The sequence below is a fragment of the Lycorma delicatula genome, chromosome 3 (genome assembly GCF_047948215.1).
Source record: "Lycorma delicatula isolate Av1 chromosome 3, ASM4794821v1, whole genome shotgun sequence".
NCBI lineage: Eukaryota > Metazoa > Arthropoda > Insecta > Hemiptera > Fulgoridae > Lycorma > Lycorma delicatula.
This window is the reverse complement of record NC_134457.1, coordinates 87137121-87148834: the sequence shown is the minus strand read 5'-3', so window position 1 is coordinate 87148834 and position 11714 is coordinate 87137121. Positions and strand designations below refer to the sequence as shown.

Genomic DNA, 11714 nt, shown 5'->3' with positions numbered 1-11714 from the left:
ACTAATAACAAAAAGTTCATACGCTTGCCATACACTTCAGTATTAATCGTGCAATTGAGATTGTTTTATTAATATTTTTTCATCAAAGTTGGGGGTAGCTATTCTATAGTTATACTGCTCTCAACATAGTGTATATAGTATGATTCAGTTAGAAAAGAAAATAATTTGGGAACCAGTTGTAGAGCTTAAAATAAGTACAAAAGTTCATACAAACATAAATCTGAAAACGCTTTACAGCTAGCAAAATATTTCACCCAGATTTCAGTTCTCTCGGTGAAATGAGGCCATCATAGGTGTGGTGGAAGAATACTGATGTAACCATCCCAGAAGAATATTTCCAAACCATAATGTATTTTGTAAATTTTTTTAATAATGTTTGTGAGAATGGTACACTTCCCAGTGCTCAAGTTTCATCTGATCATCAACTGGTACCTGGTGATGAAAGGGAAAAACTCTTCAGGTGGTACAGCTTACTCCTAAAATGAGTATGTGAAGAACTTCTAGATGACTCAACATTCCACAAAATTCAGTATGGAGGACATTAGAAGCTCACAGATTGCATTCTTATCATATCCAGTAAGTTCAACACCTCCAGCTTGGTGACCATGCCAGATGATTACAGTTTTTTCAGAGGGTTAACAATACTTACCATTTAATTTCATTCATACTATTTTTGGACAAAGCTACTTTTTCTGTAAAGACGTAAACAACAAATGGAATTCACATATGTGGTCTAAAGAAAATCTACATGCTGCATTTGAATCAAATTTCCAGCAATGATTTTCAATGAACGTTTGACGTAGCATAATCAACAGCTAGTTAAGAGCTCCTTCATACTAGAACAACATGTCACAGGGAGAAAATATCTGGATCAAAGGTCTAAATTTATTGTATTAAAAACAGCTGTTTTTGAAGTTTCGTTCTGCTTTGCTTTTAACAATAAAACTTGATTTTTTCATAGACTTTATACATCAATTTTCTCAGAATAAATTTTCTACTAGTTTTTCATCACTGACTTTTCTGTTTTTGCTTGGATATCATGAAACCTATGGGAGATACAGTTCTGGGATCTGTTTTATTCAATTTTTCAGGTCAAAAAACTTAAGCAACTATCAAGTTTACCCCTTATATGACATCTTAAAAATGTCAGTATGAAAAGGGGTAACTGAAATCTGGACAAACTTTTTCGCTAGCTGCAACTCTATAACAAAGCGCTTTCGGACATGTTATGTGTGTAAACCTTTTTCCTTATTCCAAGCTCTAAAATCAGTTACCTAATTATTTCCCTTTCCTCCTGAATCATTTTATGTGTTATAATTATATAACAAACACATATTAAGACTTCTACACACTGGTAAAATAAACTTCATTACTGAGTGATCAGAATTTGGTTATAAGTTTAATTTGAAAATGAAAGTTTATCTGCTAAATAATTACTTAGTTGCTTTCTCAGTTACTACAACTTCAACACGTTGTGTGTGAATAGCATATCTGATTTTTACAAAACTTTCTGTAACAGGTGTTCTTGTCTTAATTTCTTTCCAAGATTCATTAGAAAAATTTAATAAAGATCTAAAAACTTTTTAGGGGATGATCAAGATGAATCTTGTATATGATTAATGTATTAAAAATAGTCTTCCTTATAAAGATGAAATTAATTAGCATTAATTCTATTCTTTACATTTTTTTTATGTCTAGTAATTTTTTATAATGTTAAATGTTTGCTAATTCTTAAAGTAAGTTACAGGATGTAACTAAAACAATTTCCATTACTTAAAATTTCTATTCTATACTAGTGAAAACATTAATAATTCCAAAAGAACTTAAAACAATCACTAAAATATCATTTTTTTTAATATTATTCACATAAGAACTTAAAAATTAAATTTTAAACAAAATAAATACATTATTTGTACTATTAACAGTAAAAAATAACAACTTTACAAAACTCTGTAAAAAAAATGTTGATTATAATAATTATTATGGTTATTACCAGTTGATTGCTGTTATTTATCAGTATCTTCTTTGTGACAATTGTAACTGTCTAATATCAGTAGTTGTAATTGGTCGACATATTTGCCCATAACAAATGTAGATAAGATCATTATTATTATAGTTAGGATTTCTTCTGTCAGATTGTTCATCTGAAATTCTTCTTCTTGTTTCTTTCCTTTTTTTCCGTTCTTCCATCATCTGCTTGTGCCTAAAAATTACGGCAGGAACGAATCTCCTGGTGAATGTTTTTAGTTATGTTAGCTTAACTATATATTTTATTTATAGAATAAATAATATATGTAATTTATATAATATATGTTATAAATTACATATATATATATATATATATATATATATATATATATATATATACTTATAATTATTACAGGTGTGCAATGTTAAAATTGTGTGGAATCCACCAAGTGATATAAATATTTAAAAAAATCCATTATGTAAGGTTTTTTCACAATGTCATTCTTTGTTCTATCTGTAGATGTTAACCTATTATAAAGAATCATTTTGTAAAAATTGTTGTTTAAATAAACAATCATAATTAATAAACAATAATTAAATAAACAATCATTACAATAATGTGTGAAAATGTAAAAAGTTGATATTCTGAATAAAACTGTTGTGGATTTATGATAAGGAAGTTAAAAGCAGTAATAAATTTATAACATAATCATACATACAGCCACTTTTGTGTTACTGAATGTCTGATCATTTTCCTGTCACTGTCTGTCTGTCTCCCTACCACCATCTGCTATTCTTAAAAAAAAATTAAATTCAGTATCTTTTTACAATTGTGGTGTGAATTTGTGCTATTAGTTTTGTGACAGCTTCATTCATTTAATTTGCATTATAACTTTTTGAATAATATTTTCTTTTTCATACATTTTATTTTTTTAAATAATTTTCTTTGTGTACTTATATTTTCCAGTAACCATATTTAATTTTTAGTTTTTATTAAATTAAATTCCAATGGCATTGATAGGCTGTGTCAATATGTCTGACCTTTTTGCTACATTTGTGGAAAGTTTACTGTTAAAGAGACAACAAAACTTGTAAAAAAAAATTTTGCACATTATGGTGTGAAATTAGGAGACCAAGACAAATCTTGAGCTCCTCATAAAGTTTGTTCAGTGTGTGTTAAGGTTTGCCAGTGGTCACAAAGAAAAAAAAGTCTTTCTGCTTTAGAGTGCAATTGGTTTGGAGAGAACCATATATGAATAGCGAGCGATGATTATTACTTTTGTTCATATATAATACAGAGATTCAATTTAAAAAAAGGAAAAGACATTTTTTAACCAAACCTTTGATCAGCAATACATCCTATACATCCACTGACCAGAAATACATTCCGTCACCACCAGATAAATTAGATGATACTTGTGATGAAGAAATGGGTTTCATGTCCTGTACTAATGAACTGGATGATGAAAATGATCATTACAATCCTGGAAGTGATGAACCAAAATTGTTCAAGCAATCTGAATTAAATAATTTGGTAACAGACTTAAACTTTTCTCAGAAAGAACTTTAAGGAACTTAAACTGCTCAGCTGAACTTTAAGACTCAAGGTAAAAGGAAAAAAATTGTTAGCTCTTGGCACTACATTTTACTGGTTTAGGAACAGAGAAAAAAACTTTATTCAATATTTTTTCTCGAGAAGAAGTTTACTGTAAGATATACCTGGACTCATAGAAAGTTCCACATTGACTATGTGGTTTCTGAATGAAAACCGATCATTGATTTGTTGAAAAGGAGTCATAAGACAGTTCTTCTGCAGAATGGAAATAATACATTACTTTACCTGTGAAGCATTCTGTTCATTTGAAAGAGTGATACAAAAATTTTGTTACTTTTAATTAAACTTCAGTCTAAGGATTAAGGTTGGACAATCTGTGGCAATTTAAAAATACTTTCATTGTTACTTGGACAACAAAGCGGTTATACCAAATATCCATGTTTTTTTTATGCGAGTGGAATAGTCGTGATAGAAAGTAGCACTATAATAACAAAGAATGGCTACCAAGACAAATCTTAAAGTTGGTATGAAAAACATTGAAAGAGAAAATTTAGTAGAACAAGCAAAGTTTTGCTTGCTCCATTACATGCTAAACCAGTGCTATGAAGCAATTTGTGAAGACGTTAAAAAATAGATGGAAAGTATTCCAAGTATCTTTATAGACAGTTTCCTGGTTTATCAGAAACAAAGATAAAGAAGGGGAGGATGTTTTTGTTAGGCTGAATATAAGAAAGCTTATGAATGGAATACATGAATCTGAAATGGAGGCTGTAAAATGTACCTAAAGGTGCACTTTCTAGATTCGCACCTCAACTACTTTCCTGAAAATCTTGGTGCAGTAAGTGATGAGTAGGGGAAAGATTCTTCTACCAAGGCATGAAAGAGACTGAGAGGAGATACAAAGGGAGGTGGAACATGAGCATGATAGCTGAATTCTATTGGATGTTAAAAAGGGATGATACACTGCAAGACCACAGAAGAAAAGGCATCAAAAGGAGCATTGAACCAAAAAAAAAATTATAAGGATGTAAATAGTATTTTACTGTATGTTTTCATTAATTTTAATGATATTTTTAAATAATTCTGTTTTTCCTATCACTTGTAAATTAAACCTAAATTTAATTAAAAGTTGGTTTTATTATTAAAAAAAAATTGAAGGATTTTTGTGAAAAATCCTTATGTGATGGAGAAAAATGGAGGTCATATTTGGATTAAGCACCCAAAAATACATAAGTCAGCTATCAAACTGAAAACGTTTTGATTGTTAAAAAACTCAATTTTTAAGAGGAAAATAAAGTTAACTTCACCTATAACAAATATGCTTTCTAATTATTTTAGCATTCTGTTGTTATAATGAGTGGATTCTATATTAAATGGTTCATGAAATGAATCCATCAAAATAATTATATTTTTTGTAAAAATCTTTCAACATCTACTTAACAAGATTACCTAAATTCATGTAGATTTTGTAATTTTTTTGTTTTATTTTCATTTACTTTAACAAAGAACTCTCAGGTAAATGGTTGGATGTTATTTCTAAGACTGTTTTATTATGTCAAGGTTTAAATGATTTATAAATCTGGTCTTATGATCATATAAATATTAGAAGTCCTTTATAGGAAAAACGTTATTAAAAACAATTAAAATTAATTCTAGAAATGTATGTTGGATGTTTGATAAATCTGTGCAACAATAAAGAAGACATAATTTTTTAGAAAAATCTTATCATTTCTCAACATAATTTCTAATCAGGTCTAAAATTATTGCGAGTAGGTAGGGTACAGAAGAATTTTGTAGCATAATTAAAACAATTTTGGTGTCGAAGAGTGAGCTGGCATTGTCTTGGTAAAAAAGAATCTTTTTCATCAAATGTGGTCATTTTTTTCCGCATTTGGATAATCCAGTACAGATGCTTAATACAGTCTGTTTATCATTTTTCCTTTCTCCATAAAGTTGATGAAGAATTATGCCATGAGATTCCCAAATTATATGGCCATCAACTTTCCCATTGATGGGACACTTTTTGCAGTCTCTGTTGTAAATTCCTTGATGACAAAACCTACGTTTTGACTGTTACCATTTGTTAACAATTTTTATGTATTTGTATAAAATATGAATCACTTGTTCATTTGAGATGCCTATTGTCTTAGTAATCTCACATGCTTTTCAATTCTTTACCCTCTATCACCATATTATGGATTTTTATTTTCTGTAGTTATTGAAATAATAGGCTGTCTGGATTTCAGCATACTTGTGCCCATATGATTGCTCCAAAACTAACCAAACTGCTTGTAAGCTGTTCTAATAGATGTTGATGACTTACCATAATATTTATCCAGCTTGCCTTTAGTTTCCTATGTGTTTATCTTTTAAAATGTAGTGTTTGATCACCACACAAAATACTCTTTTGTCTGTTTTTCACAAATTACAGTTTCAAATGATTGATTCAAGTGGCTGTCAATAACAGAATTCCAAATATTGTCTATTGCAATGAAACTAGGAGATGCAGGAAACTAAAAATGACCTCAATAATGTACTACTAGTGCTCTCTCTTGGCTTTTCACGAACTTATCATACTCCTCTCAAAAGGAACTCACAGTCAAACTCCTGCTTTTTTTAAAAATGTGTCTTGTGTAACTTTTGGGACCTACCAATTATTAGTCAAGTGAACTGTTTCTGCATCTGAGAAACATTTCCCATATTACTAGATAATGGTGTAAGACATAATATATACATAGTAAACAACAATTTGAGCATATTTATAATCTTAAGAACTTATTTACTTTATAAAATAAAAGGCTATTAAGTTCTATTAAGTTAATTGCTTGAACAAGAAGTTTGTGGGTGTTCCATTTCAAATATGAATTGTGGATATACTAAGGAAGAAAATCTCATATAGTTTTTATGAATTATCATAGAAGCTAAAAGGAATTTTAAAAGTGTTCTTTAACTTGAGTCTAATTAAAAATTAAAAAAAAAACGTTTATCAAAATTAACAGTTAAACCATTACACGAAAACCACTTTTTCGAAGCATTTAGTATCATCTGACATTGTTAGAGCGAGATAACACCATTCTCAAATAAGACCAGAAAACTTCCTTCATCAGCAAATAAGATAGAGGTTTCTATATGTGGAGATGGACTGTTTATTAAAAGTAAAAACAAAATTGATCCCAAAACTGAGTGATGAACACTCCAGTCAATGCTTGTGTTGTAGGAAGTGGACATAACATTGTCAAAAGGAACTTTATGTATCTGTTAGTAAAAATGTGTTATTTGAAGAGCAGATTAATCAGTTCAAATCAGATCTTTATAAGAGTATACTATACAATCCTAACTTTTATACAACTACAAGTTTAAGGAATTCAACTTGTAATTAATTTAAAATCAGATTCTGATCTGGCTATCACTCTTATCATTTGAGTATTCAATTAAAAAAATATACATAACAAACCCCTAATTTATATTAAAAAATATTTTAATGATTTAGTCGGTCATTCCATATTTTTAATGACATTTAAACCTCAAAGGTGATAGCAAACTTGATTAAATCAAACTGATAGGAGTTCCTCATTACATAATGAACAAAATTATAAAAGAAATAAGTTTTTAATGTAATATTTCTAGTGAAGTTAGTTTTTTATTATGAATATTCTGGAGCATAATACAATTAGTTTTTTGTAGCTCCTCAAAAGTGAATATTTAAGTCTAGAGGAATGTTGCCAGGTGTATGCTGGTGTATTTATTTTCCTTTTTATTTTGCTTCTGTAAAGAGTGTCAGTCTATTATTCTTCCATCTGATATTGCTATTCATACCCTATTCTTTTTGTCATATAGAGGAATCTCATGTTGGTTTGTGAGTCTTCAGAAACCCAGAAATGCAAGTGATTGTATACACTCTCCCATCATCAGTCGCAAGACTATAGATGAAGAAAGAAATCAGAGTGAAATTGAGCTAAAGTAACTAACCAAACTCAGTCAATAAGTCTTTGTAAATAAATATTTTATTCTGATTAGTATATAATAATAAATAAGTTTGGTATACTGATGTGTAAATTATATAAATTCATGTCAATTTGAGGTAAATATAAGATAAAAAATAGATGTGATATTTAATTATTTAAAATACAAAAACCTGAAATAATATTAAGATATATACATGAAGATACAGAATACAACAAACTATAACAAAATAATTCAGAAGGTGTTGCTAAAGATTATTTTGAGGATATTTTTAGTTCATGTTGTGCAGAAAATTCAGTTTTAAAAAAAAAATTGGTATTATTTAAAAGTTGTTTATAATGTAAGGTTGCACATTCATAAATACACAAGGATAATTAAGATACAGTATTTAATTTTCTATTTATATTCGTTTACATAATTCATTCTTATGGGTGCCAAACAATGATCAGATAACCCATTTTACCATCTTAAACGTGATTCTGACCTTTTTATAGAACCTCAAGAAATGACATATTTTATATGGGAATGTATAATATTATATTCGTACACATAAGAATGATACAAACAAATAATATATGTTCTTTTTAAATAAAAAGTAGGCTACATTCACATTCTTCATCTTCCATTAATACTTAAGATGATATATATAAATTGGAGGCAAGAATATGAAAATGTGGAAGTGGTTTTAAGGAAATAATCAACGTACTTTAAATAATTAAAATTTTACAACCTCCATTTCAATAAGTATTCAGATATGGTACCACAACTTCTCATTTATCTACCAACAGGTTGTAACAGCAGTGTAGCTGTTAATTTTAGTTTATTTTTAACTGAAGTGGTCTTGGAAAGGTTAATTCGGATAACTGGAGCTTCACCCACTGTAATTTATTTTAATGTAATTATATTTTACAGGTAGGATGCAATTTGTTGAATTATTAATAATTAATAATAATAATTAATTATTAAATCACTTAATATAAACTGTAATGTCTATTCGTTACTCAATAACATATAGGATATTTTTTTTTAATTAACAAAAAATATAATTAATTAATAATCTAATATACCTGAACAGTGGTCGAAAAGCAATTTGCTCCGATGTCTTCATTATTTCATCACTTAAATCATCACTGTTATCATCATAATCATAATTTCTACTATTACGATTATTATTAATACTGTTGGTAATATAGTGAGACTTAGAGTTAGTTAACCTCTGTACTTTTTCGTCATCATTTTTATTGTGGTTAACAATACCATCTGTGTTATAATTAGACAAACTATTACGTAATATTCTTTTAATAATAATTGATTGTCCATCATATATTTTCTCTTTTTGTTCAGTTTTTGCAATCATTATATTTAAACAACAGTCAGATAATAGTATAACTGTAAATATGATCTTCATTGTCTGAAAGTTAAATTAAATATTAATCAATTTCTTTTTTCGGAACATCAGCAATTCTTGGTCAAAGTTTGTCGCAAGGTTTAGAAATTTCCTTAGAAGATTAGTACAATAGAAATAGGTCAAATCAAATGAAGGACTAAGATTTACAACTACTCAAGCTCTGTAATCAAACAGTTGGATTAATATAGTTATGAACTTCTATAATCCAGCATTGCTGAATGCATTTTTAAATTAGGGAACTGTAACTTTGAAAGTTCATTTCACCAATTTGCTTATGATAAAATTAGAAAAAAGGATGCACATGACTCATATGCACTTAAATAAAAATAGATATGCTGCAGAATAAAAATAGAACAAAGAATAGAGTTATTTATCTATTATTTTGAGTACAGTAACATTTTTTAACTATGTATACTAATGCTTAGAGAGATTAGTGATCACTGTTGAGTGATACATGTGACATTTTGACAATACACCGTTTTATACTATACTTTGTAGATCACATCTTTTGTATCAGGCAAATTCTGGTGAAATTCTTTGTGTATAAACTTAAGCTAAATTCGACATAGATTTAACTGCCAATTCTACATACATTTAACAGACACAGAACAGCATTATCAGAAAAAAATTTCTGAAAGTTATGGAGAAATTCTGGATACTCATAAAGTTTAGAAGTCTCATTAAAATGACATTACAAAAAACAACATGCAGAAGTACAGTGGAGGGGTTAGATGTTTAAGGCAATTAAGGGATTTTAATCCTCTAGTCTAAGACATTGCTTGAGAAGGTGACTAAGCAACTGGGTATAAATCTAGGAGAGACAATGTTTAATAGAAGGTATTAACTTATGTAAATAATATAGCTTTATTATCTAAAAATCAAAGAGACCTAGTAGAAGGGTTTAGTGCTATGGAAACAGGACAACAAAAGAATTGGGACACCTAGTCAACAAAGAGAAGACAAAGTACAAAGAAGGCGAGAAGTAAAAAGAGAATAAGGCATAAATTTGGATGAGGTGTTTGAAAGGTATGTTTGAAAGGTGTTTAGTCATGTATGGATCAGAAACATGGATAGTTGCAATAAATGATAACATAACTTGTGGAGGTGGAGAGAAAAGTTTAAAGAAACTATGTGGTCCAGTGAAAGAGGGAAATGAATGAAGGATGAGAGTATCGTAAAGTTGGAACAGATTTTTGGGGAATTGATTGCCATAAGGAAATGATGGAGAATTAGATGAGTTGGGCATGTCAAAAGAATGCCACAGGATAGAGCAGTTAGAAAAATGTTTGCTGGAAAACTGGATGGAAGAAGAAAGGTAGGAAGACTGAGAGGGAGATAATGTGGAGGATGAGAATGAGGAATGGAGTAGGGTTGCTGAGAGTCAGGATGTTTGGAGAAATATAGTGTGAGAGATCATAAGTGAAGTCCCAACAAAGTAAGTAAGTAAAACAATTTAACCATGTTTCTTTCTTTCTTTTACTTTGATGAAATCTTTACAGCTAGTGAATCTGCTTTATTTTTAGCTTCTTTCTTGGTATAGAAAGACCTGTACACCTGGACTTGTTTATCAAACTCTTTCTAAGTTTAAAAGTGTTCTTGGATTGGTATTACTCATACAGAATGTATAAGATGTCTAAGAATAATGAGATTAACAGATTGATAAAGTCCACCTTAGATTGTACCATATTTAATTCAGAAAAGACATAATGTAATACATGATGAAAATACAAACAAAAAATATTTTAATACATTGGTATAACTGATTAAAAGAACATTTTTGTAATATCTCTACCATATTACCGTAATTGAATGAAGAGCTAAATTCAGGCTAAACAACCACATCTGGCCAAAATGAAAGTGCTCTTTCACTGCAATAATTTTCCTGCAAACATGTCTTGGGTTGTTTTGTTACATAACTCCATGATCTATTCATCGAAGTGCTTCTCTACAACTGCTGTACTTGGATCCTAGTGATTACTTCCTTATCCCAAACTTCAGGAAATGGCTCACTGGATGAAGATTCACTTCAAGCGATGTGGTCAAAGCTCAGGGGTACTTGACCAAACTCTAACACCTCTTGAGAAAAAGAATACCATATGTTGAATCTTGCTACTGTTCATAGACAATACTGCAGACTTACTGCAGTGTAAAACGTTTGGTTTACATTGGTTAAAAGTAGCTGAATTTTTATTAAGATAAACCAAAAAAAATAAATATATAGAAAGAAAAAAATAATAAGTAAAAAAAAATATATATATATACTTACAATTTCTATATTCATCGTGGAAAATAAAAAAACATGCACATATATGTTAAATGCTTTCTTCCAGTACTCAGTAAAATTATAGACCACAACTGTATTAAAAAGTATTTATATGATTTCAGTAATTCCAACATTAATAATACTTTAAAAAAAATGAAAATGTAAACTGTAGTTTTAAAAAGTAAACTCTACAAGTTGAAAATATTGATTAATACAGCAGTTACTAAACAAACTAAATGTGTATTATCTAGTTTAAAGAAATATTTAACAAATATATATGAATGTGAAATGAAAATACGCAGTCAAACATACCAAATTGTACTAAAAAATCTTGTATGTCATACATTTTTTATTTATTTACTACATTGTTTACTTGTTTGTTTAACACTTAGATACATAATTATTTTAAAGCATGTAAATAATATTTTAATATAAATATTCTAATTAGACTGACATCACAGCTCCATTAGTTATCCATTTACATTATGTTTCTAATTGAATTAAGTGTTGTAAACAATAGAATGTATTTTAAATCATTTAAATTTGTTTAACGGAAA

The 11714-nt window shown here is 28.8% G+C and overlaps 1 protein-coding gene across 2 annotated transcripts; it reads right to left on the bottom strand.

Moving 5' to 3' along the window:
• Window positions 1–1969: 1969 nt before the first annotated feature.
• On the bottom strand, window positions 1970–11333 carry LOC142320925 (uncharacterized). Of its 2 annotated transcripts, none has more exons than XM_075358909.1 (3): window positions 11161–11333; window positions 8554–8897; window positions 1970–2230 (listed from the first exon to the last, which is right to left on the bottom strand). In XM_075358909.1, the coding sequence occupies exons 1-3, from the start codon at window positions 11173–11175 to the stop codon at window positions 2014–2016; spliced, it is 576 nt and encodes a 191-aa protein (XP_075215024.1). In that variant the 5' UTR covers window positions 11176–11333; the 3' UTR covers window positions 1970–2013. The 2 variants fall into 2 exon arrangements, with proteins under 2 accessions (XP_075215024.1, XP_075215025.1); XM_075358910.1 differs by having other exon boundaries at window positions 1970–2203.
• Between the last annotated feature and the right edge of the window lie 381 nt (window positions 11334–11714).

Bases quoted from the DNA above. Each gene is read 5' to 3' on its own strand.
- LOC142320925 (XM_075358909.1), bottom strand. The intron at 2,231-8,553 runs GTATATTAGATT...AACATTCACCAG, and splicing joins GCTTTTCGACCACTGTTCAG to GAGATTCGTTCCTGCCGTAA.